The sequence below is a fragment of the Hypanus sabinus genome, chromosome 16, assembly GCF_030144855.1.
Source record: "Hypanus sabinus isolate sHypSab1 chromosome 16, sHypSab1.hap1, whole genome shotgun sequence".
Taxonomy (NCBI): Eukaryota; Metazoa; Chordata; class Chondrichthyes; order Myliobatiformes; family Dasyatidae; genus Hypanus; species Hypanus sabinus.
In genome coordinates this window covers 55,484,384-55,510,113 of record NC_082721.1, presented here as the reverse complement: position 1 = coordinate 55,510,113, position 25,730 = coordinate 55,484,384, and the positions used below count along the sequence as shown (strand labels likewise).

The window sequence follows — 25,730 nt, the reverse complement described above, 5'->3', positions numbered from 1 at the left end:
ATAATTTGAAGTTATCCACTTTGGAGACAATATATCAGGAAGGCAGATCATCTGAATGGTGTAAAAGAACAGTTACAACAGGACCTGGATGTCTTCATGCAGATGCAGCAGGTGATAGGTCAAAAAATGGTTTGTTCACCTTTGTTACAGGGAATTCGAGTATTAAAAGTAGAGATGTGCAGAACCGTGATGAGCCTGCACCTGGTGTATTGTGTACACATCTGGTCTCCTTATCTGAGGAATGATGTTCTAACTATGAAAATAATCCACCAAAGGTCCACTGGACAGGTTCGTAAGATGACAGGATTGATGCCTGGAGAATTGTATCAATTAGTGATACATTCACCAGAGTTTAGAAGAATGAGAATGCTAACAGGACTGGAAAATAAGGTGCAGTATGAACGTTCCTGATGGTTAAGGAGTCTAGGAACAGGAGTCATAGTATAAGAATTTATTTATTTAAGACAGGAAGGAAGAGAGATTTCTGCTCTGAGAGAATGCTGAATCTGTGAAATGTCCTGCTGCAGAAAAAAGTTGAAACCTTAACATGAAATATATTCCAGATGTTAGATTTTTTTTTAGGGCTGTGGGGATCAAGAGGAGAGGAAGCAGAATGAGGCACTGAAAGTGAATGATAGGTCATGATCATATTGAATGGCAGAACTGACTTACATTCCTGCTTCAGTGTTTCTGTGATATTTGTCCCAAAAATCACTGTATAAATATATGTGTTTGGACACCACAGTCTCCCATTCATTTTAGAATCAGGAGATTCTTTAGTTGTGAATAGCCCAGGAAAATAAGTTGTTTATTTCTTTTTCTGAGCTTTGGCTGACAGCTGCAGGGAGAATGAAGATTAAGGAGATTCTTTGAGTGAAAATGTTGTTCTCTAACTCACCAACACAGCCACTAATGCTCTGATAATTGTATCCATTCGGACACGGTGGGGGTACAGCTTGACTGAAGTAAATCACTAAAAGAAACCAGAAAAAACTTGGTAAGAGTCCATTTCATACATAGGTGTATAAGATGATGATGAGAGGCGTTAATCGTGTGGATAGTCAGAGGCTTTTTCTCAGGGCTGAGATGGTTGCCACAAGACGACATAGGTTTAAGGTGCTGAGGAGATGTCGGGGTAAGTTTTTTTCTCAGAGGGTGGTGAGTGCATGGAGTGGGCTGCCGGCAACAGTGGTGGAGGTGGATATAATAGGGTCTTTTAAGAGACTTTTGGATAAGTACATGGAGCTTAGAAAAATAGAGGGCTACAGGTAAGCCTAGTAATTTTTAAGGTAGGGACATGTTCGGCAGAACTTTGTGGGCTGAAGGGCCTGTATTGTGCTGTAGGTTTTCTATGTTTCTACTTCATTCCACTCCTACGGAACTACAAAGAAGGAAAGTAAACATGGTTAATGCTTTACAATTGACTAAATTTAGAGAAAAACTCTGTTACTTTTCAAAGATGTGATCAATAAAATTACTTAGAGCTGTTTGATGCTTGATTCCTTGGGAATTAATTGTAATGGGTTCATCAGGTATGTGGCATGCCAGCATCTTTATGAAGGTTTACCAGCATGTTGCTGGGACTCAAGGGACTGAATTATGGAAAGAGATTGAGCAAGATGGAATTTTATTCTTGGGGAAGTGAGAAAATGAGGCGTCTCATTACCGAGGTGCAGAAAATCATGAAAGTCATAGATAAGATGAATGTATATAAGTTATTTTTTCACAGAACTGTGGAATCACGTTCAGGTGACATAGGGTTGGGGGGGTGAGAAGAGATATTTAAGAACTTAAGGGGCAACTTTCTCACAGAGTCCATGTGTGAAATGAACTGCCAAAGGAAGTGGTTGAGACAGGTACTTTAACATCTGTTTAACAACAGTTAACAGTTAACAACATATGGTATATGGACAAGAAAGGTTTACAATGATATGGGCTAACCACAGGCCAATTGGTGGCATAAACCAGCTAGGCTGAATAAGATCACAACCATAATATTCCCCAGAACATCACATTTAACCTTGAATGGGACATATAGCCATAGTCATTCAGCAATAGTTTAACCTCTTTGAAATTCTACTAACTGTATCAATGACAAAATTTCAAAGAGAGAAATAACTGAACCAATTCACTAACAGCTTTTCAAGAATATTTAGTTGTAGTTATATATTCCAGCATTGCTATCAATTGCCTAAATCCAGAAATATTTACAATATAAAATTGTTTAGATGTCTATGGCAATAAGGTTTCCTTGCCTAAGTGAGCAAAGGAGAGGTTTGGAATAACATGCAGTTTCAAGGGTAGAAGTATACAAGGCTACTGAAATAGCCTGAAACAATGGCAAATACATTAAAATAGAGCCAATTTTTGTTTCTTTAATCTATCACTGGATATCTCAAAGTGCCTGTTGAGTTTGTAAGGTCGATGTTGTACACAAAAAACTTATCCAAACAGCCGAATAATGTGCACAGAACATAGACAGTATAGCACAGGTCCTTCAGCCCATTGTTGGACCAAACCAATTAAAGTAGTAATCAAAGGCCAACCAAACTAATCTCTTCTGCTTGCACAATGTCCATATCATTCCATTTTCTTCACATTCATGTGCCGATCTAAATTTCTCTTAAAAGACTTTAACATATCTGCCTCTACCACTTCCCCACACAGTGCATTCTCAACACTACTCTCTGTGTAAAAAAATTAGCCCTTACATCTCCTTTGAAATTACTGCCACTCACCTTAAATGCATGCCCTCTGGTCTTAGACATTTCAACCCTGACAAAAAGATACCATCTGTCAACTCTATCTATGCCTTCTGTAATCTTAAGGACTTCTATGTGATCTTCCCGCAACCTCTGCACCCTTCCTAAAGCCTTGACATCCTTCCTAAAATAGGCTGGCCAGAACTCTATGCAATATTCCAGATGTGGCCTAACTAAAGTTTTATGAAGAGCTTTATATACACTGAGGAATGGGCAGTCAACATTTTGGTTTGTGACCCTTCATCTGAGTACAGATTGAAAGGTTTCAAACCAAAATGTTGATTGCCCATTTTTCTCCACAGATGCTGCATAACCCACAAAATTCCTCCAGTGTTTTCTGTGTTGCTCCATATTCTTGTTTCTGTAGTCCCTGTGTCTCCATGTAGAGTGGTGGTTAAATCACTGAAAGAATAATCTTGAGTATGGACACAAATCATATCATAATAAGTGGAGTTGAAAAAAACATGAATTCTAGAAAAGATGGTCATGAGGCTACTTAACCATAATGGTTAAGACTTAACCACTTCACTGACGTTCTTCAGAAATTTGTCCCTCTTCCCTGGATTGGCCCCTTGTGACTCCAAATCCTCTGTTATGCGGACAACTCTTAGATGTCTCTTAAATTCAGGGACAAATCATGATGAAAAATAGATAATGACTACCCAGTGACATACAATTGATTGGTAAGTAGTAGAAAAATATACATTCAAGTGTATTAAATTAGATTAGACATTGGCTTTGTGGGAGAAGCCAGAGAATGATAGTACATACAGTAATTGCCTCTCTGACTGGAGGCCTATGACTAGTGCTGCAGGGACTGGTGCTGGCTCCTTTGTTTGTTTCTCATCTATGTTTGTTTATCATCAATGATCTGGATGATAAGGTGGTTAACTGGATCAGCAAATTTGTGGACAACACCAGGACTGAGGGTGTAGTGGACCGTGAGGAAGATTATCAGAGCTTGTAGTGAGATTTCGATCAGCTGGCAAAACAGGCTGAAAAATGGCAGGTGGAATTGACTTCAGACAAGTGTGAAGTGTTGAACTTCAGCTATGTAGAACAGTCTATGTTCAAAGCCTTCCCCGGTCATGCCCCATAACACTTTCTCCTCTATATTGACAATTGCATTGGCACTGTTTTGTGCACCTAGGCTGTGCTCGCCAATTTCATCAATTTTACCCCTAATTTTCATCCTGCCCTACAATTCACTTGGGCCATCTCTGGCACCTCCCTCCCGTTTCTTGATCTCACTGTCTCCATCTCTGGAATCAAAATATCAACTGACATCTTTTATAAACTTACTGACTCCCATGGTTGTCTTGACTATAATTTTTCTCTTGTAAAAATACTATTCCCATCTCAGTTTCTTCGTTTCTGCTTCATCTGTTCCCAGGATGCGCCTTTCCATTCCAGGACATCTGAGACGTCCTTCTTTAAAAAATGGGGTTTCACTCCCTTTTCTATTGATGCTGCCCTCACTTGCATCTTCTCCATTTTCCATACATCTGTGTTCATTACATCTTTCTGGTGTTGTAAAGATGATAGAGACCCCCCTTTTCCTTAGCTACTGCTCCATCAGCCTCCACATCCAACACATTCTCTTTTGCAATTTCCATCATCTCCAAAGGGACCCCACCACTAAATATATCTTTACCTCCCACTCTCCACAGGGATTGTTCCCTCTGCGATTCTCTTGCCCATTCGTTTCTCACCACTAATCTCTTTCCAGGCACATCCGTGCAAGCGGCCTAAGTGCTAACCCTGCCCATAAGCCTCTTCCCTCACCTCAATTCAGGACCCCAAACAGACCATCCAGGTGAGGTAACAGTTCATCCGTGAACCTACTGGGGTCGTTTATGGTGTCCGGTGCTTCCAGTACAGCTTCCTTTATGTTGGTGAGACCCTTTGGAAATTAGAGGAACCTGTTTGTCAAATACCTCTGCAGTATACATCAGAAGCAGGACTCCAGCTCCATAGCAAAGAAAGCCCAGCAATGTCTCTACTTTCTGCGAAGACTGAGGAAAGTCCATCTCCAACCCCAATCCTCAACACTTTCTACAGATTGAGAACATCCTGAGCAGCTGCATCACTGCCTGGTTCGGAAATTGCACTCTTAGATTGCAAGACCCTGCAGCGGATAGTGAGGTCAGCTGAGAAGATCATCGGGGTCTCTCTTCCTGCTATTATAGACATTGACACCACACACTACACCTGCAAAGCAAACAGCATTATGAAGGACCCCACACAACCCTCATACAAACTCTTTTCCCTCCTGCCATCTGGGAAAAGGTACTGAAGCATTCGGGCTCTCACGACCAGACAATGTAACAGTTTCTTCCCCCTAGCCATCAGACTCCTCAATACCCAGAGTCTGGACTGACACTAACTTACTGCTCTCTACTGTGCCTATTGTCTTGTTTATTATTTATTGCAATGCCTGCACTATCTTATGCACTTCATGCAGTCCTGGGTAGGTCTGTAGTCTAGTGTAGTTTTTGAGTTGTTTAACGTAGTTCAGTGTAGTTTTTGTATTGTTTCATGTAGCACCATGATCCTGAAAAACGTCTTGTTCTTACTGTGTACTGTAAAAGCAGTTATGGTCAAAATGACAATAAAAAGTAACTTGACTTGACTTGACTTGGGTACCCTCCAACTTGATGGTATGAATATCGATTTCTCCTGGTTAACAAAAATTCTCTCCCCCCACTTTCTATTCCCCACTCTGACTGTTTACTTCTTCTCAACTGCCTCTTACTTTCCCCTGGATTCCCTCCCACTTCCCTTTCTCCTAATGTCTGCTCACCACTCCTATCTCTTTAGCCTTTGGACTTTCCCACCAGCTGGATTCACCTATCACATTCTAGCAATCCACTTTTCCAACACCCCCCCCACCTAATTCAAGCATCTCACCCCTTCCCTCTCAGTCCTGCAGAGGGGTCTTGGCCCAAAATGTCAACTTTCCCATAAATGCTGACTAAGCTACCAAGTTCCTTACAAACAAGAGAAAGTCTGCAGATGCTGGTAATCCAAACAACACACACAAAATACTGGAGCAACTCAGAAGGCCAGGCAGCATCTATGGAAAAGAGTACAGCTGACTCCTCCCACCCTGTTACTTGTATTACCAACACATGGACTCTCACAGCTACCTGGAGTATACTGTCTCCCATCCCTTCTCTGAATTCCTCAGTCTCTGCTGCATCTGCTCTGAGGATGAAGCTTTTCCATAAGACCATAAGACAAAGGAGCAGAAGTCAGCCATTCAGCCCATCAAGTCTGCTCCGCCATTTTATCATGAGCTGATCCATTCTCCCATTAAGCCCCACACCCCTGCCTTCTCACCATAACCTTTGATGCCCTGGCTACTCAGATACCTATCAATCTCTGCCTTAAATACACCCAATGACTTGGCCTCCACTGCCGCCCGTGGCAACAAATTCTACAGATTCACCACTATCTGGCTAAAAAAAATTTTTTGCATCTCTGTTCTGAATGGGCACCCTTCAATACTTAAGTCATGCCCTCCAGAATGAAAAAGACGTCCACCTTCTTCAAAGAAAAGGGCTTCCCTTTCTCCACCATCAATACTGCTCTCAACTGTATCTCTTCCATTTCATGCGCACCTGCTCTCACCTCATCCTCCTGCCAACCTACAAAAAAGTGTCATTTTGTCCTTACTGACTACCCCAACAGCCTCTGTGTCTAGCACATAATTCTCCGCAATTTCCGCAATCTCTAACGGGATCACACCACCAAGCCCATCCTTCCCTCCACCCCACTTTCTATTTTCCACAGTGATCAATCCTGAAATGACTCCCTTGTCCATTTGTGCCTCCCCACTGATCTCCCTTCTGTCACTTATCCTTGCAAGTGGAACAAGTGCTACACCTATCCCTACACCTCCTCACTCACTACCATTCAGGGCCCTAAACAGTCCTTCTAGGTGAGATGACACTTCACCTTTGAGTCCTTTGGGGTCATTTACTGTGTTTGGTGCTCCCAGGGTGGCCTCCTATAAATCATTGAGACCCAACGTAGATTGGGAGATGTTTCGCCGAACACCTACGCTCTGTCCACCAGACAAAGCGGGATCTCAGAGTGGCCGTCCATTGTAATACCACTCCCCATTCCCATTCCGCTATGTCTATCCATGGCCTTCTCCTTTGTCATGATGAGGCTCCACTTAAGTTGAAGGAACAAACTTTTATATTCTGTATGGGTAACCTCCAATCTGATAGCATGAACATCGATTTCTCGAACTTCTGGTAATGCCTTCCCTCTCCTCTTTTGTTATTCTTCAACCCTTTTTCCTCTCTTACCTTATCTCCTTGCCCACACATCACCGCTCCCTGGAGCTCCTTCCCCCCCCCCCTTTTATTTCTTCCATGGCCTTCTTTCCTCTTTTATCAGACACCCCCTTCTCCGGCCCTGTATCTCTTTCACTAATCACCTCCCCAGCTCTTTCATCCCATCTCCTTCAGCTTGTGTTTCTCTCTTTCCTTTCCACACCTTTTAAAATCTACACCTTAGCTTTTTGTGGCTGTGCCTCTTGCACAGGATCTGGCCTTGTGGCTCAGAAGGGTAGGGAAAGGAAGAAGAAGACAGTAGTGATAAGGGACTCTATAGTCAGGGGGTCAGACGGACAATTCTGTGGATGCAGGAAAGAAACTCGGATGGTAATGTGCCTCCCAGGTGCCAGGATCCAGGATGTTTCATATCACTGCCAAGATATCCTGCAGTGGGAGGGAGTACAGCCAGAGGTCGTGGTACATATTGGTACCAATGACATAGGTAGGAAAAGGGAATAGGTCCTGAAAAAAGAGTACAGGGAGTTAGGAAGGAAGTTGAGAAGCAGGATGGCAAAGGTAGCAATCTTGGGATTACTGACTGTGCCACGCGATGGTGAGAATAAGAATAGAATGAGGTGGAGGATAAATATGGGGCTGAAGGATTGGAGCAGGGAGCAGGGATTCATATTTCTAGATCATTGGGACCTCTTTTGGGGCAGGTGTGACCTGTACAAAAAGGACAGGTTGTACTTGAATCCCGGGGGACCAATATCCTTGTGGGAAGGTTTGCTAAGGCTACTGGGGAGAGTTTAAACTAGAATTGTTGGGGTATGGGAACCGAACTGAAGAGACTGGGGAAGAGGAGGTTAGTTCATAAATAGAGTAAGCTTGTAGACAGTGCGAGAGGGAGGATAGGCAGGTGATAGAGAAGGGATGCGCTCAGACCAAAGGTTTGAGATGCATCTATTTTAACACAAGGAGTGTACTTGGAGCTATGATGTGGTGGCCATTACAGAGACTTGGATGGCTCAGGGACAGGAATGGTTACTTCAAGTGCTGGGTTTTAGATGTTTCAGAAAGGACAAGGAGGGAGGCAAAGAGGTGGGGGTGTGGCACTGTTGTTCAGAGATAGTGTCACGGCTGCAGAAAAGGTGGACACCATGGATGGATTGTCTACGGAATCTCTGTGGGTGGAGGGTAGGAACAGGAAAGGGTCAATAACTTTTTTAGCGGTCCCCCAATAGTAACAGGGATATCAAGGAGCAGATAGGGAAACAGATCCTGGAAATGTGTAATAATAACAGAGTTGTCATGATGGGAGATCTCAGTTTCCCAAATATCGATTGGCATCTCCCTAGAGCAAGGTGTTTAGATGGGGAGGAGTTTGTTAGATGTGTTCAGGAAGGTTTCTTGACACAATATGTAGATAAGCCTACAAGAGGAAAGGCTGTACTTGATTTGGTATTGGGAAATTCACCTGGTCAGATGTCAGATCTCTCAGTGGGAGAGCATTTTGGAGATAGTGATCATAATTCTATCTCTTTCACAATAGCATTGCAGTGAGATAGGAACAGACAAGTTAGAAAAGCATTTAATTGGAGTGAGGGGAATTATGAGGCTATCAGGCAGAAAATTTGAAGTATGAATTGGAAACAAATGTTCTCAGGGAAAAATAAGGAAGAAATGTGGCAAATATTCATGGGATACTTGTGTGGAGTTCTGCATAGGTACGTTCCAATGAGACAGGAAAGTTATGGTAGAGTACATGAACTATGATGTACAAAGGCTGTAATAAATATAGTCAAGAAGAAAAGAAAAGCTTACAAAAGATTCAGAGAGCTAGGTAATGTTAGAGATCTAGAATATTATAAGGTTAATAGGAAGGAGCTTAAGAAGGAAATTAGGAGCGCCAGAAGGGGCCGTGAAAAGGCCTTGGCAAGCAAGATTAAGGAAAACCCCAAGGCATTCTGCACATATGTGAAGAGCAAGAGGATAAGATGTGAAAGAATAGGACCTATCAGGTGTGACAGTGGGAAAGTTGGTATGGAACCGGAGGAAATAGCAGAGATACTTAATATGTTGCTTCAGTATTCGCTAAGGAATTAGATCTTGGTGATTGTAGTGATGATTTACAACAGACTGAAAAGTTGAGCATGTTGATATTAAGAAAGAAGATGTGCTGGAGCTTTTGGAAAGCATCAAGTTGGATAAGTCGCCGGGACCGGATGGGATGTACCCCAGGCTACTCTGGGAGGTGAGGGCGGAGATTGCTGAGCCTCTGGCGATGATCTTTGAATATTCAATGGGGACGGGAGAGGTTCTGGAGGATTGGAGGGTTGCAGATGTTGTTCCTTTACTCAAGAAAGGGAGAAGAGATAGCCCAGGAAATTATAGACCAATGGGTCTTTACTCAATGGTTGGTATGTTGATGGAGAAGATCCTGAGAAGCAGTATTTATGAACATTATGAACATTTGGGGAGGTATAATATGATTAGGAATAGTCAGCATGGCTTTGTCAAGAGCAGGTTGTGCTTAATGAGCCTGATTGAAATTTCTGAGGATGTGACTGAACACATTGATGAAAGAAGAGCAGTAGATGTAGTGTATATGGATTTTAGCAAGGCATTTGATAAGGTACCCCAAGCAAGGCATATTGAGAAAGTAAGGATGCATCGGATCCAAGGGGACATTGCTTTGTGGATCCAGAACTGGCTTGCCCACAGAGGGAAAAGAGTGGTTGTAGACGGGTCATATTCTGCATGGAGGTCGGTCACCAGTAGAGTACTTCAGGGATATGTTCTGGGACCCATACTTTTCGTGATTTTTACAAATAACCTGGATGAGGAATTGGAGTGATGGGTTAGTAAGTTTGTTGATGACACAAAGGTTGGAGGTGTTGTGGATAGTGTGGAGGGCTGTCAGAGGTTAGAGAGGCAGATTGATAGGATGAAAAACTGGGCTGAGAAGTGGCAGATGGAGTTCAGCTCAGGTAAGTGTGAAGTGGTTCATTTTGGGACTTCAAATATGACTGCAGAATATAGTATTAATGGTAAGACAGTGTGGAGGATCAGCGGGATCTTGGGGTCCGAGTCCATAAAATGCTCAAAGCAGCTGCGCAGGTTGACTCTGCAGTTAAGAAAGCATATGGTGTATTGGCCTTCATCAATCGTGGAATTGAATTTAGGAGCCGAGAGGTAATGCTGCAGCTATATAGGACCCAGGTCAGACCCCACTTGGAGTACTGTGCTCAGTTTTGGTCACCTCACTACAGGAAGGATGTGGAAGCATTAGAAAGGGTGCAGAGGAGATTTACAAGGATGTTGCCTGGATTAGGGAGCATTCCTAATGAGAATAGGTTGAGTGAACTCAGTCTTTTCTCCTTGGAGTGACGGAGGATGACTGGTGACCTGATAGAGGTGTATAAGATGATGAGAGGCATTGATCGTGTGGATAGTCAGAGACTTTTTCCCAGGGCTGAAATGGTTGCCACAAGAGGACACATGTTGAAGGTGCTGGGGAGTAGGTACAGAGGAGATGTCAAGGGTAGGTTTTTTACTCAGAGAGTGGTGAGTGCATGGATAGGGCTGCCAACAATGGTGGTGGAGGCGGATATGATAAAGTTTTTTAAGAGACTTTTGGATAGGAGCATGGAGCTTAGAAAAGAGGAGGGCTATAGGTAAGCCTGGTGATTTCTAAGGTAGGGACATGTTTGGCATAACTTTGGGGGCTGAAGGGCCTGTATTGTGCTGTAGGTTTTCTATGTTTCTCCAGTGCTGCTGAAAGGTTTTGGCCCAAAATGTCAACTGTACTCTTTTCCATAGATGTTGCCTGGCCTGCTGAGTTCCTCCAACATTTTGAGTGTTTTGCTTTTTCCACTGAGGTTCAGTGGGACTACAACTGGAGGTCATAATTTGAGGGTGAAAGGTGAGAAGGTTAAGGGGAACATGAGTGGAATCTTCTGCATACAGAGGGTGGCAAGAGTGTGCAATGAGCTGCCAGTGCACATGGTACAGACGAGCAAAAGTTCAACGTTGAAGTGAAGTTTGAATTGTATGAGGAGTACAGAGGGCTAAGTATTATTAACAGTTTTTGGTCCCATATCTCAGAAAGGATGTGTTGTCATTGGAGGGAGTCCAGATGAGGTACACAAAGATGATTTCAGGAATGAAGAGGTTAACATATGAGGAGCGTTTGGCAGCTTTAGGCCTGTACTCACTGGAATTTCAAAGAATTAGAGGGGCACTTCATTGAAACTGACTGAATGTTGAAAGGACTAGATTGAGTGGATATGGAGAAGATGTTTCCTATGGTGTGGTATTGAGAGCTAGAGGGCACAGACTCAAGATTGAGGGGTAAGCCTTTAGAACTGAGGTAAGGAGAAATTTTTCTTAGCCAGTGAGTAGTAAATCTGCGGAATGCTCTGCCACAGACTGTGGTGGAGGCCAAGTCTGTGTGTATATTTAATGTAGAAGTTGATCGCTTCCTGATCGGTTAGGGCATCAAAGGATATGACAAGAAGACTTGGGGTTGAGTGGGATCTGAGATCAGCTAACTTTTGAATTCCCTATCAGCACCACTATCCTCTTCTCTTCCTTCCCTTCTGAACCACAGAGCTAGAATTAATGCCAGAGATCTGTTCACTGCAGCTTATCTATAGATCATTTCCTTGCCAAGCGAATTCAAAGTGGTGATAGAGGGGAGTGGCCACAATGGTCTGTATATTATTTTCTTGAGAAAGTTGCAGAATGAGTGGTAGCCTCATTGAAAATGGAAATTTCCTTGTAGATTCGTTAAGCTGGAAGGAAGGCAAATAGTTTGCCTGGCTGTGGAATCTTTGAGCTTTAGGTCAACAATATCAGAATAAGAGGGTGACCTAAGTGAGCTGCAAAGTAATTTCTTCACACAGATGACAGTGAACTTGGAATGATCAATTCAGGCACTTGAAAATTAATATAGAACATAGCACATGAACAATATGAAGATGATCTGCCATGAACTTGATAAAGAACAGAGAGAAACAAGAGAAACACAGAGGTAGATCCTGGAATCTGAAGCAAAATTCAATGTGTCAAGCAGAAAGGAACTGTCAACATTTTGAATTAGGAGTCTGCATCAGGTCTGAGAGGGGTAATAGCCAGTACAAAAAAGAGATGGAGAGAGGTGAGACATGAGCCAGTGGTTTTTGGTGGACCAAGGAGAGTTGAGGACCCAGATAAAGGAATGGGAGAGACCAGGGTAAAGTTTGGAGACAGAGACAGATGGGTGATGGTGGAAGCAGGAAATGTGAAAGGAAGCAAAGAATAGTGTGGATGGAGCCAAGTTAGGGGTGGGGAGGGTGAAGATGAAGCTGAAGGGTGGCAGATGATAACTGGGTACCCAAAGGCTGTAGATGCTGGTGCCTGATAATTAAGGAAGGTAACAATGAGAACCATTATAGAAAAGGGTCAAGAGCATATGGGGAACCAGGTTTGGTGATCCTATGGGTGAAGTGTATGTGTGGTAGTTGGGTTGAATTTGAACAAAGAAGTGAATAAAATGGTCTATAGGTGTTGGAGCTATGAACAGACATAGAGGAATGGAATCAAAGGGTTTAATGACAACGATTCAAAAATTCATTTATTATCAAAGCATGTATGCAGTACACAACTCTGTGAAACATCTTTTCCAAATAGCCAAGAAACAAAGAAAACTATGGAAGTCATTTGAAGAAAAACATCAACCCCCGCAAAAGAATATAAATCGCACAATAGCAACAAGAACATCACCCGCCCCCCCATGCCGAAAATAAATCATGAAAATGGCAAGAACATCAAACCTCAAACCCCAAACCTACCTCACACAAAAAAAATCATGTCAAACGGCAACAAGTCAGTACATGTAAAAACACAGAAGAATGAATTGGGAGAAATTGTTATGGGAAACAGGGAAATGGCAACAGAATTTAATGCGTACTTTAGATCTGTCTTCACCAGGGAGGACACAAGCAATCTCCCAGATGTATGGATGGGCCAGGGTCATAAGATATCAGAGGAATTGAGACAGATTGACATTAGGAAAGAAACTGTGATGAGTAGACTGGTAAGACTGAAGGCTAATAAATCCCCGGGTCCAGATGGTCTACATCCGAGGGTTTTAAAAGAGGTGGCTCAGGAAATTGCGGATGCATTGGTAATCATTTTCCAATGTTCCTTAGATTCAGGATCAGTTCCTGAAGATTGGAGAGTGGCTAATGTTATCCCACTTTTCAAGAAGGGAGGGAAGGAGAAAATGGAGAACTATCGCCCTGATAGCCTAACGTCAGTCGTGGGGAAGATGCTTGAGTCCAGTATTAAGGACGAAATAGTGGCATATCTTGATGGCAGTAATAGGATTAGGCCGAGCCAGCATGGATTTACCAAGGGCAAATCATGCTTGACTAATCTGTTGGAGTTTTTTGAGGGTGTAACAAGGATGTCAGACGAGGGTAAGCCAGTGGATGTTGTGTACCTAGATTTTCAGAAGGCATTCGATAAGGTGCCACATAGGAGATTGGTGAGTAAAATCAGAGCTCATGGCATAGGGAGCAGGGTTTCAACATGGATAGAAAACTGGTTGGCAGATAGAAAGCAAAGGGTAGCAGTGAATGGGTGTTTCTCGGACTGGCTGGAGGTGACTAGTGGGGTACCACAGGGCTCTGTATTGGGACCACAGCTCTTTACGATTTATGTCAACGATTTAGATGAGGGCATTGAAAACTATATCAGCAAGTTTGCTGACGATACTAAACTGGGTGGCAGTGTGACATGTGAAGAGGACATTAGGAGAATACAGGGAGACTTGGATAGGCTGAGTGAGTGGGCAGATACTTGGCAGATATCATTCAATGTGAATAAATGTGAAGTTATCCACTTTGGAAGCAGGAACAAGAGGGCAGAGTATTGTCTGAACGGTGTAGAGTTAGGTAAGGGAGAAATGCAAAGAGACCTAGGAGTCCTAGTTCATCAGTCAATGAAGGTGGATGAGCAAGTGCAACAGGCAGTGAAGAGGGCAAATGGAATGTTGGCCTTTATTACAAGGGGAATTGAGTACAAGAGCAAGGATGTCCTTTTGTATTTGTACAGGGCCCTGGTGAGACCACACCTGGAATATTGTGTACAGTTTTGGTCTCCAGGTTTAAGGAAGGACATTCTGGCAATTGAGGAAGTGCAGCGTAGATTCACTAGGTTGATTCCTGGGATGGCAGGGCTGTCTTACGCAGAGAGATTGGAGAGATTGGGCTTGTACACGCTGGAGTTGAGGAGATTGAGAGGGGATCTGATTGAAACGTTTAAGATAATTAAAGGATTTGATAGGATTGAGGCAGGAAATATGTTCCAGATGTTGGGAGAGTCCAGTACCAGAGGGCATGGATTGAGAATAAGAGGTCAGTTATTTAAAACAGAGTTGAGGAAGAGCTTCTTCTCCCAGAGAGTTGTGGAGGTGTGGAATGCACTGCCTCGGAAGACGGTGGAGGCCAATTCTCTGGATGCTTTCAAGAAGGAGCTAGATAGATATGTGATGGTTAGGGGAATCAAGGGATATGGGGACAAGGCAGGGACTGGGTATTGATAGTGAATGATCAGCCATGATCTCAGAATGGCGGTGCAGACTCGAGGGGCCGAATGGTCTACTTCTGCACCTATTGTCTATTGTCTATAATAAAAAACATATAACTGAAAGAGTCCATTTTGAACTCTGGTTCACAGTCCAACCATAAATTGCAGAACTTTGGCACCATCCTTCAACAGCTTCAAGGGAGAGAGAGAGAGACACCACTGGAACATAGAGACTTTCCTTTGGGAGCAGTGAGCAAGAAGTCTGTCACACACAGGCACTTATCCAGCATTAACGAGCGAGCGATGGGTAGTTGACGCTGAATACTTGCTTGCCAATGCATTCGCCTCAATGTTCTTGAAGCTTTAATCAGCAAGTAATGGGGTCGATAGGTTCACTCCCCACCTCTAAGCTTTTTCACTTTGAGACTGCTTGCCTCCTGGAATTTTCTCGGAGACAGCAGAGATCTCTCAATTGATCTACAACCTGTAAATTGCAGACTCTAATATTACCAGAAACACATCTAAAATAAAAGATGTAAAAGAAGTGAAATGGATAGTTTAGTGGACTAATCTTGACAGGGTAGAGGAGAACCCATGAGGTGAGAATTACAAATATGTTCTTTCAAAGTCTGACTACCTGTTTTTGTTGGACACAGCAATGCCCACCAAGGGGCAGTACAGTACATGAACTGAGCTTCAGAATGTGAAGCTACTCCATGTGTTGGTGCTTTCACAGCTTCTTTCCTGAGAATCTTACGGCATGTTAAGTGCCTGAGCACTGAGCCATTGTGTTACGAGTACAGTTATACATAAATCTGAGACAGATGCCATTCCAAAATACCAGAGTCTGCACCATCAACTACACATTTATACTAATCTTATACTATTCCCTTTGCTTGAATCCTCCCTATAGTCCATCAACTTCCCTCAGTTTCTACCATTCACCCACACACTAGGACTAATTTGCAGTGGCCCGTTAATTTACCAACCAGCACATAATTGGGATGCGGGATTAAACTTGAGAACATGAGCCTTCAATCAGGGTTTCACCAGGGTCACTTGGCTCCAGATCTTATCACAAATTCGTTCTAAACATGAACATTGAAGCTGAATTCCAGTGACGTAAAATTTTAATTTTTCCCATTATACATGTTATGCAGGTTAACTTTGATATTATTCCTCTAGTGAACTACATCAATAAGATATGATTAACATTATTGAGATGTGAGTAACTTCTCAATTTTACATCGGGATGAGCAGGAATGAGATTAAAAATAGAAGAATGGTGGATTTTACCTTTAACATTACTGGCTTACGAATTTGTTCTGAAAACATTTCTAATGTGCTTTACTCCATCCACCAAGGATTGCTCCACACAGACGTGATTGTGTTAAAATGGCCTCTTAGCAGCCTGTCGGAGAAAGCAATGACTACCCATCTTATAGCTGTGATCCACACTCTCGACAGTAACTGAACATCTGGATAAGGGTAGCTCTTAAGCACAATTTTATGTCACAAGTCAGGAGGCTATTCTACATCAACATGGTCACCAACCTATGACTTGCTTTGGCTCTTATGATCAAATCCAAGGTCTTGGTTAGTGTACAAAGGTTTGGTACAAATGATAAGGAATTGTTTTGTGAATCGACCTGTATGAAAAACCTGCATTTCATAATGGGAAGATTTAATGAAATTGTTCAAAATCACAAACATTTTGAGAGAATGGATAGAGGGAGGCACCTTGCTGTGGTTGGTAGGTATGGAAGTATAATAACTGGGACAGATAAAGAGAATTTCTTTAATGGGGAAGCTGTTTCAGTTTGGAATGAAATGCTTGGAAGAACAGCAGAAGCAGATTAAATGGCAAACTTTCAATAGAAACAAAACGTTACCTCAAAAGCATCAGGGTTGTGATGCAGAAGTAGGAGAGTGGAAAGATGGACAGAGTGAGACACAGTTGGGGATAGGGCCAGGAGGAGAACTCTCTCAAGGAAGAGAGAGAATAAGTGAGCCATGATGGAATCGCTGAACAATGATATAACTAGCAACAGTATATTAGATAGATTTGTGTATTTGTGTATTTTATGAGTCAAAACACACTGAAAGTCAGTGACATGTAGGTTGACGCAATAGAGTTTCACATAATCTGAACCAAAAAGCAGAGGTGGGAAGTTGTAAATAGGGAACTGAAAATGTAAGTTCTGGGGCCCAGTGATGAGTTAGGGTGGGAGGGAATGACAGTCGAAGGAGTAAGTGTGAATGAGGAGAGCTGGAGTGGTGTTGCTGTTGACGGGAGGGTTAAAGGGAAGTAGGAGGTGCCTGCCAGAGAATGCTGATATCTGGATCTAGTATCTGTAGAATTTCTTGTGTATCTTGTATCTAGTGTTTTCATAAGTGGGCTGCTGACATTCAGTTTGTCTAAGAAATGTCCCAAGTGGTTATAAAAAATAGTGTCAGAGGTCAAATCCTCTCAGTTCAGCAAAGTATCTCAGCCAGCCAGCAACTGCTTGCAAAAGGCTCTCTGTGGTGGAAACGGAACTGCAAGCACAAAGTGAAATGTGTTCTGCTGCTGGGATAATTGCCCAGGAGATCAGATTTTGCAATCTCTAGTACTCTGACTAATGCAGGTTCAAAGAGAGTGTGGGGAGCACTTGTAAGGAGGAAGGAATAACTTGGCTCTATGGAGTATATTCACATAGCAGTGAAATCACACAGTCAAATTTCTGGATCCAAAAACAAACTCAGATCAGTCACATCTGTTTGTGTTGGGAAAAGGAAAGTCAATCAACTTTTTGCTACTTTCTTTTCTGCCATACTTCCCCTCTCCTCCTGAACCCTGCGACCCTGTCAAATGGCACTGTCTGAAGGTACAGCCTGGCCATTTCCAGTTTCTACCTCACTCAAGTGACCATTTGTCCCAGTGGAAAACACTGCAGTGCATATTAAACATGGAGTCATAGAACACTACAGCAGAGGAACAGGCCCTTCAGCCCACCTAGTCTGTACTGAACTATTAATCTGCCTAGTCCCATTGACATGCATCCTGATCATAGCCCTCCAAACAGCTTTCATCCATGTACCTATCAACATTTTTCTTAACTGTTAAAATTGACCCCCCTAAACAGAACTTTGCTTGCTGCTTGTTCCATACTCTCACCATGCTCTGAGTGAAGGAGAACCCCTTTATGTTCCCCTTAAACATTTCACATTCATCCTTAACCCATAGTGACCAGAGACCAAGGCGAGGATGTAAGGACCCAAGTGCTGGAGTTCTGAGACTAGATTTAAGACACAATATAGAGACTGAGATGAGGACAGGGTTCTAAACTAGATGCTAGATGAGAATCCAAAATAGAGCTGACGGTTGAGCACTGAACCTCAGTTCAGATGCTTTCTAAATATTAAAATCCTGGTGCCAAAACATGGTCACTAATCATCAGGACAGGCCTGAATCTTTTAAAGGGGCCACACCAGTTATCCATATGCCGGATGGTTGGAGTGTCTAAGCTCTGGAGCTGGTGCAGTCGGATGCGTATCGGAGCACCCATGACCTCTAGTTGAAGACTCAACCAACCTCAATGCGTGCCTGTCTGCATTTACCTCATAGTTAACCTCAACCAAATCTTCCCTCAATCTATTATATTCTAGGGAATAAAGATTCTAAGAGTCAAAGTACATTTATTATCAAAATACAGTATATGACCCTGAGATTCATCTTCTCCACAAACAACCATGAACCAAAGTGTTGGGATGTTATGTTGAAATTCTTTAAGACATTATTATATTATTATGGAACTCTTTCAAGGAATAAACATCAAACCTCCCCCATGCACAAAAGAAACACATAAATTGCACAATCAGCAACAAAAATATCAAGTGAGGCTTCTTGGCCTCAAGACCACATGCTTTGCTCGACAATACCCCCAGAGACAGTGAAGTGCCAGATTGCTCAAATGGCCCAAAAACACACTACCTAAGTGTTGATCTCAGGCTCCAACAGTAGCAGAAACACATTTAACGGAAAAAGAAGATGTAAAAGAAGTGATAGAAGTAGTTTGTGAATCGTCTGAAGGATGCTGCCCTTGATCACCTTGTCCACTGGCGTTATCTTCTTTAGGATCAAACCTTTCCCTACAACCCAGGTCCTTGAGATCCAGCAGCATCTCTGTAAATTTCCTGTACACTCTTTCAATCTTATTTACACATTTCCTGTAGGTAGGTTAGTAAATCTGCACACAATATTCCAGATTAGGTCTGGGCAATGATTTATAGAACTTCAACATTACATACTTGTACTTACTACATTAATTTATGAAGGCCAATCTATCAAAAGTTTCTTTATGACCCTAACTACCTATGGCACCACTTTTAAGGAATTATGGAACTATGTTCTCAGATCCCTCTGTTCTACCATAATCCTCAATGCCCAACCCTTCACCATGTAAGACCTATGCTGACTGGTCCGTCCGACATTTAATATCACACGTTTGTCTGCATTCAATTCTATCTGCCATTTATCAGCCAATTTTTCCAGCTGGTTTAGATTCTGCCACAAGCTTTGTTGCTTGCTGTACACAACAGCCCAATCTTGGTGTCATCTGCAAACTTGCTGATCCAGTTTGCCACATTATCATCCAAATCATTGTTACAGTCGACAAGCTACAATGGATCCAGCACTGATCCTTGAAGCACCCCACTAGTCTCAAGCTTTCAGTCAGCAAGTCAGCCACCCACAACTACTTGCTAGCTTCTTGCATGAAGCTAATGTCCAATCCAATTTCATACTTCATCTAGAATGCCAAGCGATTGAACTTCTTGACCTTGTCAAAGATCTTACTAAAGTCCATGTAGACAACATCCACTGCCTTGTGTTCATCAGCTTTATAAGATTGGTTAGCCATGACTTACCACACACACATTGACTATCCTTAATCAGTCCCTGTCTATCCAAATACTCATATATCTAGAATATCTTCCAGTAACTTTCCTACTAATGATGCCCAGCTCACAAGCCTATAATTTCCTGGTTTACTTTTAGAGATTTTCTTAAACAGTGGAACAACATTATCAATCCTCCAATACTCTGGTACCTTACCTGTCACTAAAGATGTTTTAAATATCTCTACTAGGGCCCTTGCAATTTCCTTTTACTATTAATATATCTGTAGAAGCCCTCAGGGTTCTCCTTCACACTGTCTGCTCGAGCAGCCTCTTTAACCCCTCCTAAATTCCTTCTGAAGTGTTATCCTGTATTTCTTACAGTCCTCAAGTACCTAATTTGTTCTTGTGTGCCTATATCTGCTATACACCTTCTTTTTCTTAAAACAGGTCTCAATATACTTTCAATATTTGACTTTTGAAAGCCTTTCACTTACCACACATCCCTTTGCCATAAAACAATCTATCCAGACCACACTTGGACGGTCCTTGGGTGGGAAAGACTTGGAGGAGAATAGGTCAAATGCAAGCAAATGCAATTAGTGTAGTTAAACTGTAGGGTCGATATTGTTGGGAAGGCTGAACTATTTTTACCAAATCTACTCTTAATTGCATTTAGCCTATTCTCCTCCAAGCCTTTCCTATCCAAGGACTGTTCAAGCATCACTTAAAGATCATAATTGCATCTGCTTCTACCATATTGTTTCAGGTAACCAGCATCTTCTGTGTAAAATACTTACCTCTTAAATATTCTTTAAATTCCTCTCCCCGACCTTAAATCTATTTCCTTTTGTTTGAGATTCTATAGCCCTGTAAATAAGATTATATCTATCCTCTCATTCACTTATAACTTTATAAATCTGTATAAAGTCATCTCTCAACCTTCAATGAGAGTAAAGCCAGCCTGTCCACTCTCTCCTTGTAACTCTAGCCCACTAAGCCAGACAATATCCTGGTGAATCTCTCCTGCTTTCTCCCTATTGCTACCACAATCCTTCTGTAATGTGGCATCCAGAAAGATCCACAATAGTCCAATGAAAAATAATCGATGTTTTGTACAACTGCAACATGGCATCCAAACTTGTACACTCAATACCTCAGCCTATGAACATGTGCATGCAAATACTTACAAGGGGTCCTGGGGTAAAAGTACCACAGAGAAGTTTTATCAAGAGAACATACAGATTTCCCGGTGGTCTATAATCAGTCGTGATTAAGATGTGTTTCCTTCAGTCACACAAGGAATCATCCTAGAGTCTCAACAAAAGCGGTCTGATGTGCTGAGCAGTCAGAAGTGAGCCATTACATCAATTAACTACCAAAACATGTAGGGTTCACTCATAGTTTCACTGTCCTCTGGGTATAGAAGGTGCTGCTGTTACTGCCAGAACAGAGAAATCCCTTTGACTGGCCATTATACAAATTCGATCTACTCCCATCTGTCTGCATATAATCATTATCTCTCTGGTTCACATGTGTGGCTAAATGTACTACAATCACCACCTCTGGTTCACCACCTCTCCTGGCAGCACTTTCAAGGTACTCACTACGGTTTTTAAAAAAAACTTGACCTGCAATCACTTTTAAAGTTTTCCCGATCATCATAAAACTATGCCCCTTGGTATTTGACATCTACACCCAGGAAAAAGACTTTGTTCTATGTATGCCTCTCATAACATGATAAACTTCCATCAGGTCTCCATTCAGCATGCAATGCTCAAGAGGAGACAACTCAGTGATAATTAACAAATAATTTCTAAGCATTTACACTAACACATTGCCCAGACAATATACATGCCGTGTGAATTCAATTTGTTCCAATTCCAATGACAAAATAGGATCAAATAGCTTTTTTAAACTTACAATTCAGTCTAAAAATTTCTTGTATTCATAAATGAGATTTTACAGTTCAAATTGACCACTTTGTGAATGCTTTACAATAGGATACAATCAAAATGAGAAGGAGAACTGCTTAAGGTGGACTGTGAACAGCAGCTGCCTGAGAGCTGTGGGCTTCAGGGAGACTACTCAGATCAGCATTCATTGTCTTCCAGTCACTTACACTATTGTACATATGAAAAGGTTGCTATTTTTAGACCACAGGAGTGTTCAGACAGCTGGGGGAAACATTCACATGTTAAATAAAAATTGTGGAAAATGGAGTACGCAGATCTTGGTATGAGGTGCTAGAGAAAAAAAATATGAAAACAATAATAAAAAAAATAAAAGGGAGCATGAAGGAATGAAGAGAGAAAAGAAAGCCTGAAAGAAGCAAAGAGTAAGGACATTAACATTCACACCAAAGATTGCAGAGCCATGTCGAAGTCTAATTATCTAATATATTTTAAGAGGAAAGGAAGGAATGATTTCTTAAACAGATGAGGCAATGGGAATTTTATACTTACGAGACTGACAGCGAGAGGAAGTTCAAACACAAACATTGATCATTCATACAGAAAATAAGTACTAATGTTACATGTCTAAAAATGGTAAAACACTGTTACAGAGTAATACTTCTGAGATCAATTTCACCTAACATACCAAGCATAAGGTAGCTATATCCCAGTTGCATGGTGTTCTCAAAAGTGTTGAACTGTAACTGTTCAGTGGTAATTTCACTCAGGCACTGTTCTCTTCCTTTTCATACTACTGAGATCATTTAGCAAAACTTCGACAGATGAAGTCACAGACACACCCAAATGGGGGAGGAGAGAAACCCAGCTTTGGCCTGCCTCCCATGCTCCACAACCTATTAATCCACTGACTTTAAATCTACGTATGAATTCAAATCTGGAGTATAGCCTTGAGATCCTACAACATCTGATTCTACTCATATGCTCCGAATTCTGGAAATGCTTTGTTGGCAATGCCTATTTTCCAAATCTGCTTATTGCATGATAGATGTTTGATGAGATATGTGATTGAAGTGCATTAAAATGAATAAAACATTTTATAGAACATAATACATAGAGCAGTACAGTACTAGAACAGGCCCTGCAGCCCACAGAGTTGCGCCAAAACAGCTAAAAAGCAAATCGAAAACTCACAAACTCTAATCCCACCTACCTACACAATGTTCATATCCCTCCATCTTCCACAGATTCATGTGCCTGTCAAAATGTCTCATGTATTTGCCTCTACCACCATATCAGGCAGCACATTGCAGGCATGCCCTTTGAACCTACCCACTCTCACCTTCAATGCATGCCCACTGATATTAGACATTTCTAACCTGGGGAATAGATACTCCCTCTCCACTCTATCTATACCTCTCATACTCTTATAAAACTCCATCAGATCTCTCCTCAGACATCACTACAGAGAAAACAACCCAAGTTGATCTAGCTTTTTGAATAGCACGTACCCTCTAAACCAAGCAGCGTACTGATAAATCTCTTCAGCCTCTCCAAAGCCTCAGCGTTCTTCCTATTGTGAGGGGACCAGAACTGTATTCAATACTGCAAATGTGACCTAAGCAGAGTTTTAGAAAGTTGCAACAATACCTCCTGACTTTTGAACTCAATGCTTGCATTCCAAAAGCCTTCCAAACAGGAAAGATTCTTGCCTGGATAAAGCAGTGGCAGATCAGTGGGAAGCAAAGGGTGGGAATAAAGAAAGCCTTTTTGGTTGGCTGCCGTTGACAAGTGATATTCTACAGGGGTCTGTGTCAGGACTGATTTTATTTTACATTATATGTTACTGATTATGTTGATAGAATTAATGTATTGTTGGAAAGTTTGCAGATGATATGAAGATAGGTGGAAGGACACATAGTTTTGAAGAAGTAGTGAAGCTTCTAAAGGACTGGGACAGATTGGGAGAATGGGTAAAGAAATGCACATGGAATACAGTATTGGGAAGTGTATAGTCATGCATTTCAGTAGGAGAAATGAAAGGTTTGACAATTTTCAAGTGCAAAGGACTTGGGAATCCTTGTGCAGGATTCCCTAAAGGTTAATTTGCATGTTGACCCTGTGGTGGGGAAGGCAAATGCAATGTTAGCATTCATTTCAAGAAAACTAGAAAATAAAAGCACAGATGTAATTTTGAGACTTTATAAAGCATTGATAAGGCCTCACTTGGAGTATTGTGAGCACTTCTGGGCCCCACCCTTAAGTTTAGAAAAGATGTGCTGAAACTGCAGAGGTTTCAAAAGCGTTTCATGAAAAATGCCTTGTCATGAAGTGTGTTTGATGGTTCTGGACCTGTGTTCATTGGAATTCAAAAGAATGAGGAATGATCTAATTGGAACTTATCAAATGGTGAAAGGCCTTGATAGAGTGGATGTGGAAAAGATGTTTCCTATGGTGGGAGAGTCTAAGACCAGAGGACACTGCCTCAGAATAGAGGCACATCCTTCTAGAATGGAGATGAGGAGGAATTTCTTTAGCCAGAGAGTGGTGGTTTCCAAGCCTTTATACATATTTAATGCAGAGAACGATAGATTCTTGATTGGTCAGGGCATGAGGGATATGGGGAGAAGGCAATAGATTGAGGCTTGAGGAAAATTGGATCAGCCATGATGAAATAGTGCAGTAGACTCAATGGCTTAGTTTAGAACTAAAAGGCTTAGTTCTGATCTTATCTCTTATGGTCTTAGAATGTTTTTGACCTGTGTGGCCACTTTCAAGGAGCCCAAGATCTCTCTACTCAGTAACACTGTTATGGATCCTGTCCTTAACAATGTACTGTCTCCTTGCATTTGTCCAGCCAGGGTGCAACGTCTCACTAACCCACCATCTACATTTTCATCCAGGTCATTCATATACATCACAAGCAGCTGAGATCCCACCACAGATTCCTTCAGAACTCTACTAATTACAGACCTCCAACTTGCATAAGCCTCTTCAAAGCCTACCCTCTGTCTTTTATGAGCAAACCAGTTCTGAATCCAAACAGGCAATTTGTCACAGACCCCATGCATCTTCATCTTCTGAATTAGCATCCTTTGAAGGACTTTCTCAAACATCTTACTAAATTCCATGTAGGCAACATCCACTGCTGACCATTATCAATCTGCCTCATTACCTTGTCTAAAAGCACAATCAAGTTGGTAAGACACGGCCAGCCCCATGATAAGGTTCCCCATGTGAGGTTCATTCAGAAAATAATGAGGCATGGGATCCAAGGGGACCTTGCTTTGTGGATCCAGAATTGGCTTGCCCACATTCTACCAACAATGTTTGCATTGTCAGCAAATTTATAGATGGTATTTGAGTTATGCTTAGCCACACAGTCGTGCGTATGTACAAAGTAGAGCAGTAGGCTAAGCACACACCCCTGAGCTGCACCAGTGTTGATTGTCAGCGAAGACGATATGTTATCACCAATCCGCACAGATTGTAGTCTTCTGGTTAGGAAGTCGAGGATCCAATTACAGAGGGAGGTACAGAGCCCCAGGTTCTGCAACTTCTCAATCATTATTGTGGGAATGATGATATTAAATGCTGAGCTATAGTCAATGAACAGCATCCTGACGTAGGTGTTTGTGTTGTCTAGATGGTCTAAAGTCGTGTGAAGAGCAATGGAGATTGCGTCTGCCGTTGACCTATTGTGACGATAGGAAAATTGCAATGGGTCCAAGTCCTTGTTGAGCCAGGAGATCAGTCTGGTTATAACCATGGTTATAACCATTTCATCACTGTCGATGTGAGTGCTACCAGGCGATAGTTGTTAAGGCAGCACACATTATTCTTCTTTGGCACTGGTATAATTGTTGCCTTTTTGAAGCAAGTGGGAACTTATGCCCATGGCAGTGAGAGATTGAAATTGTCCTTGAATACTCCCACTAGCTGGTTGACACAGGTTTTCAGAGCCTTACCAGGTACTCCATTGGGACCTTCTGCATCCTTACTGTTATGGGGCAACCTGACCTGTACAGAAAATTTATACAGCTGCAGCAAAACTTGCCAACATTTCTGCTCAAATATTGATAATTGAGAAGGAACACTAAATTTCTTTGTTTTACCACTCTATTTACATTTTCAGGGAGTTTTAGACTTGCAAACAAGATTCCTCTGTACATCAAAACACCTAAGGATCCAGTTATTTTCTGCATGCTTTCAACTTGCATTTGAACTCCCTGTGCAATGTTTCTCACATAAACGCAACCTGCCATTTCCTTCCATTATTACTAACTGACCCATATTCTTGTACATTCTTTGAC

General features: G+C 42.0%; 1 protein-coding gene across 3 annotated transcripts in view; it reads right to left on the bottom strand.

Moving 5' to 3' along the window:
* LOC132406316 (adhesion G protein-coupled receptor E1-like) overlaps positions 1–22,218 on the bottom strand; it is a 110,143-nt gene extending 87,925 nt beyond the window's left edge. For 2 of the 3 annotated variants that reach the window (XM_059991816.1, XM_059991818.1), the window contains exons 1-2: positions 22,106–22,218; positions 899–973 (exon numbers count right to left, since the gene is read on the bottom strand). In XM_059991816.1, the coding sequence (XP_059847799.1) occupies positions 899–973; positions 22,106–22,136 (106 nt within the window). In that variant the 5' untranslated portion in view covers positions 22,137–22,218. The remainder of the gene's footprint in view (positions 1–898; positions 974–22,105) is intronic. The other variant, XM_059991817.1, reaches the window with a different exon arrangement.
* Positions 22,219–25,730: the final 3,512 nt, after the last annotated feature.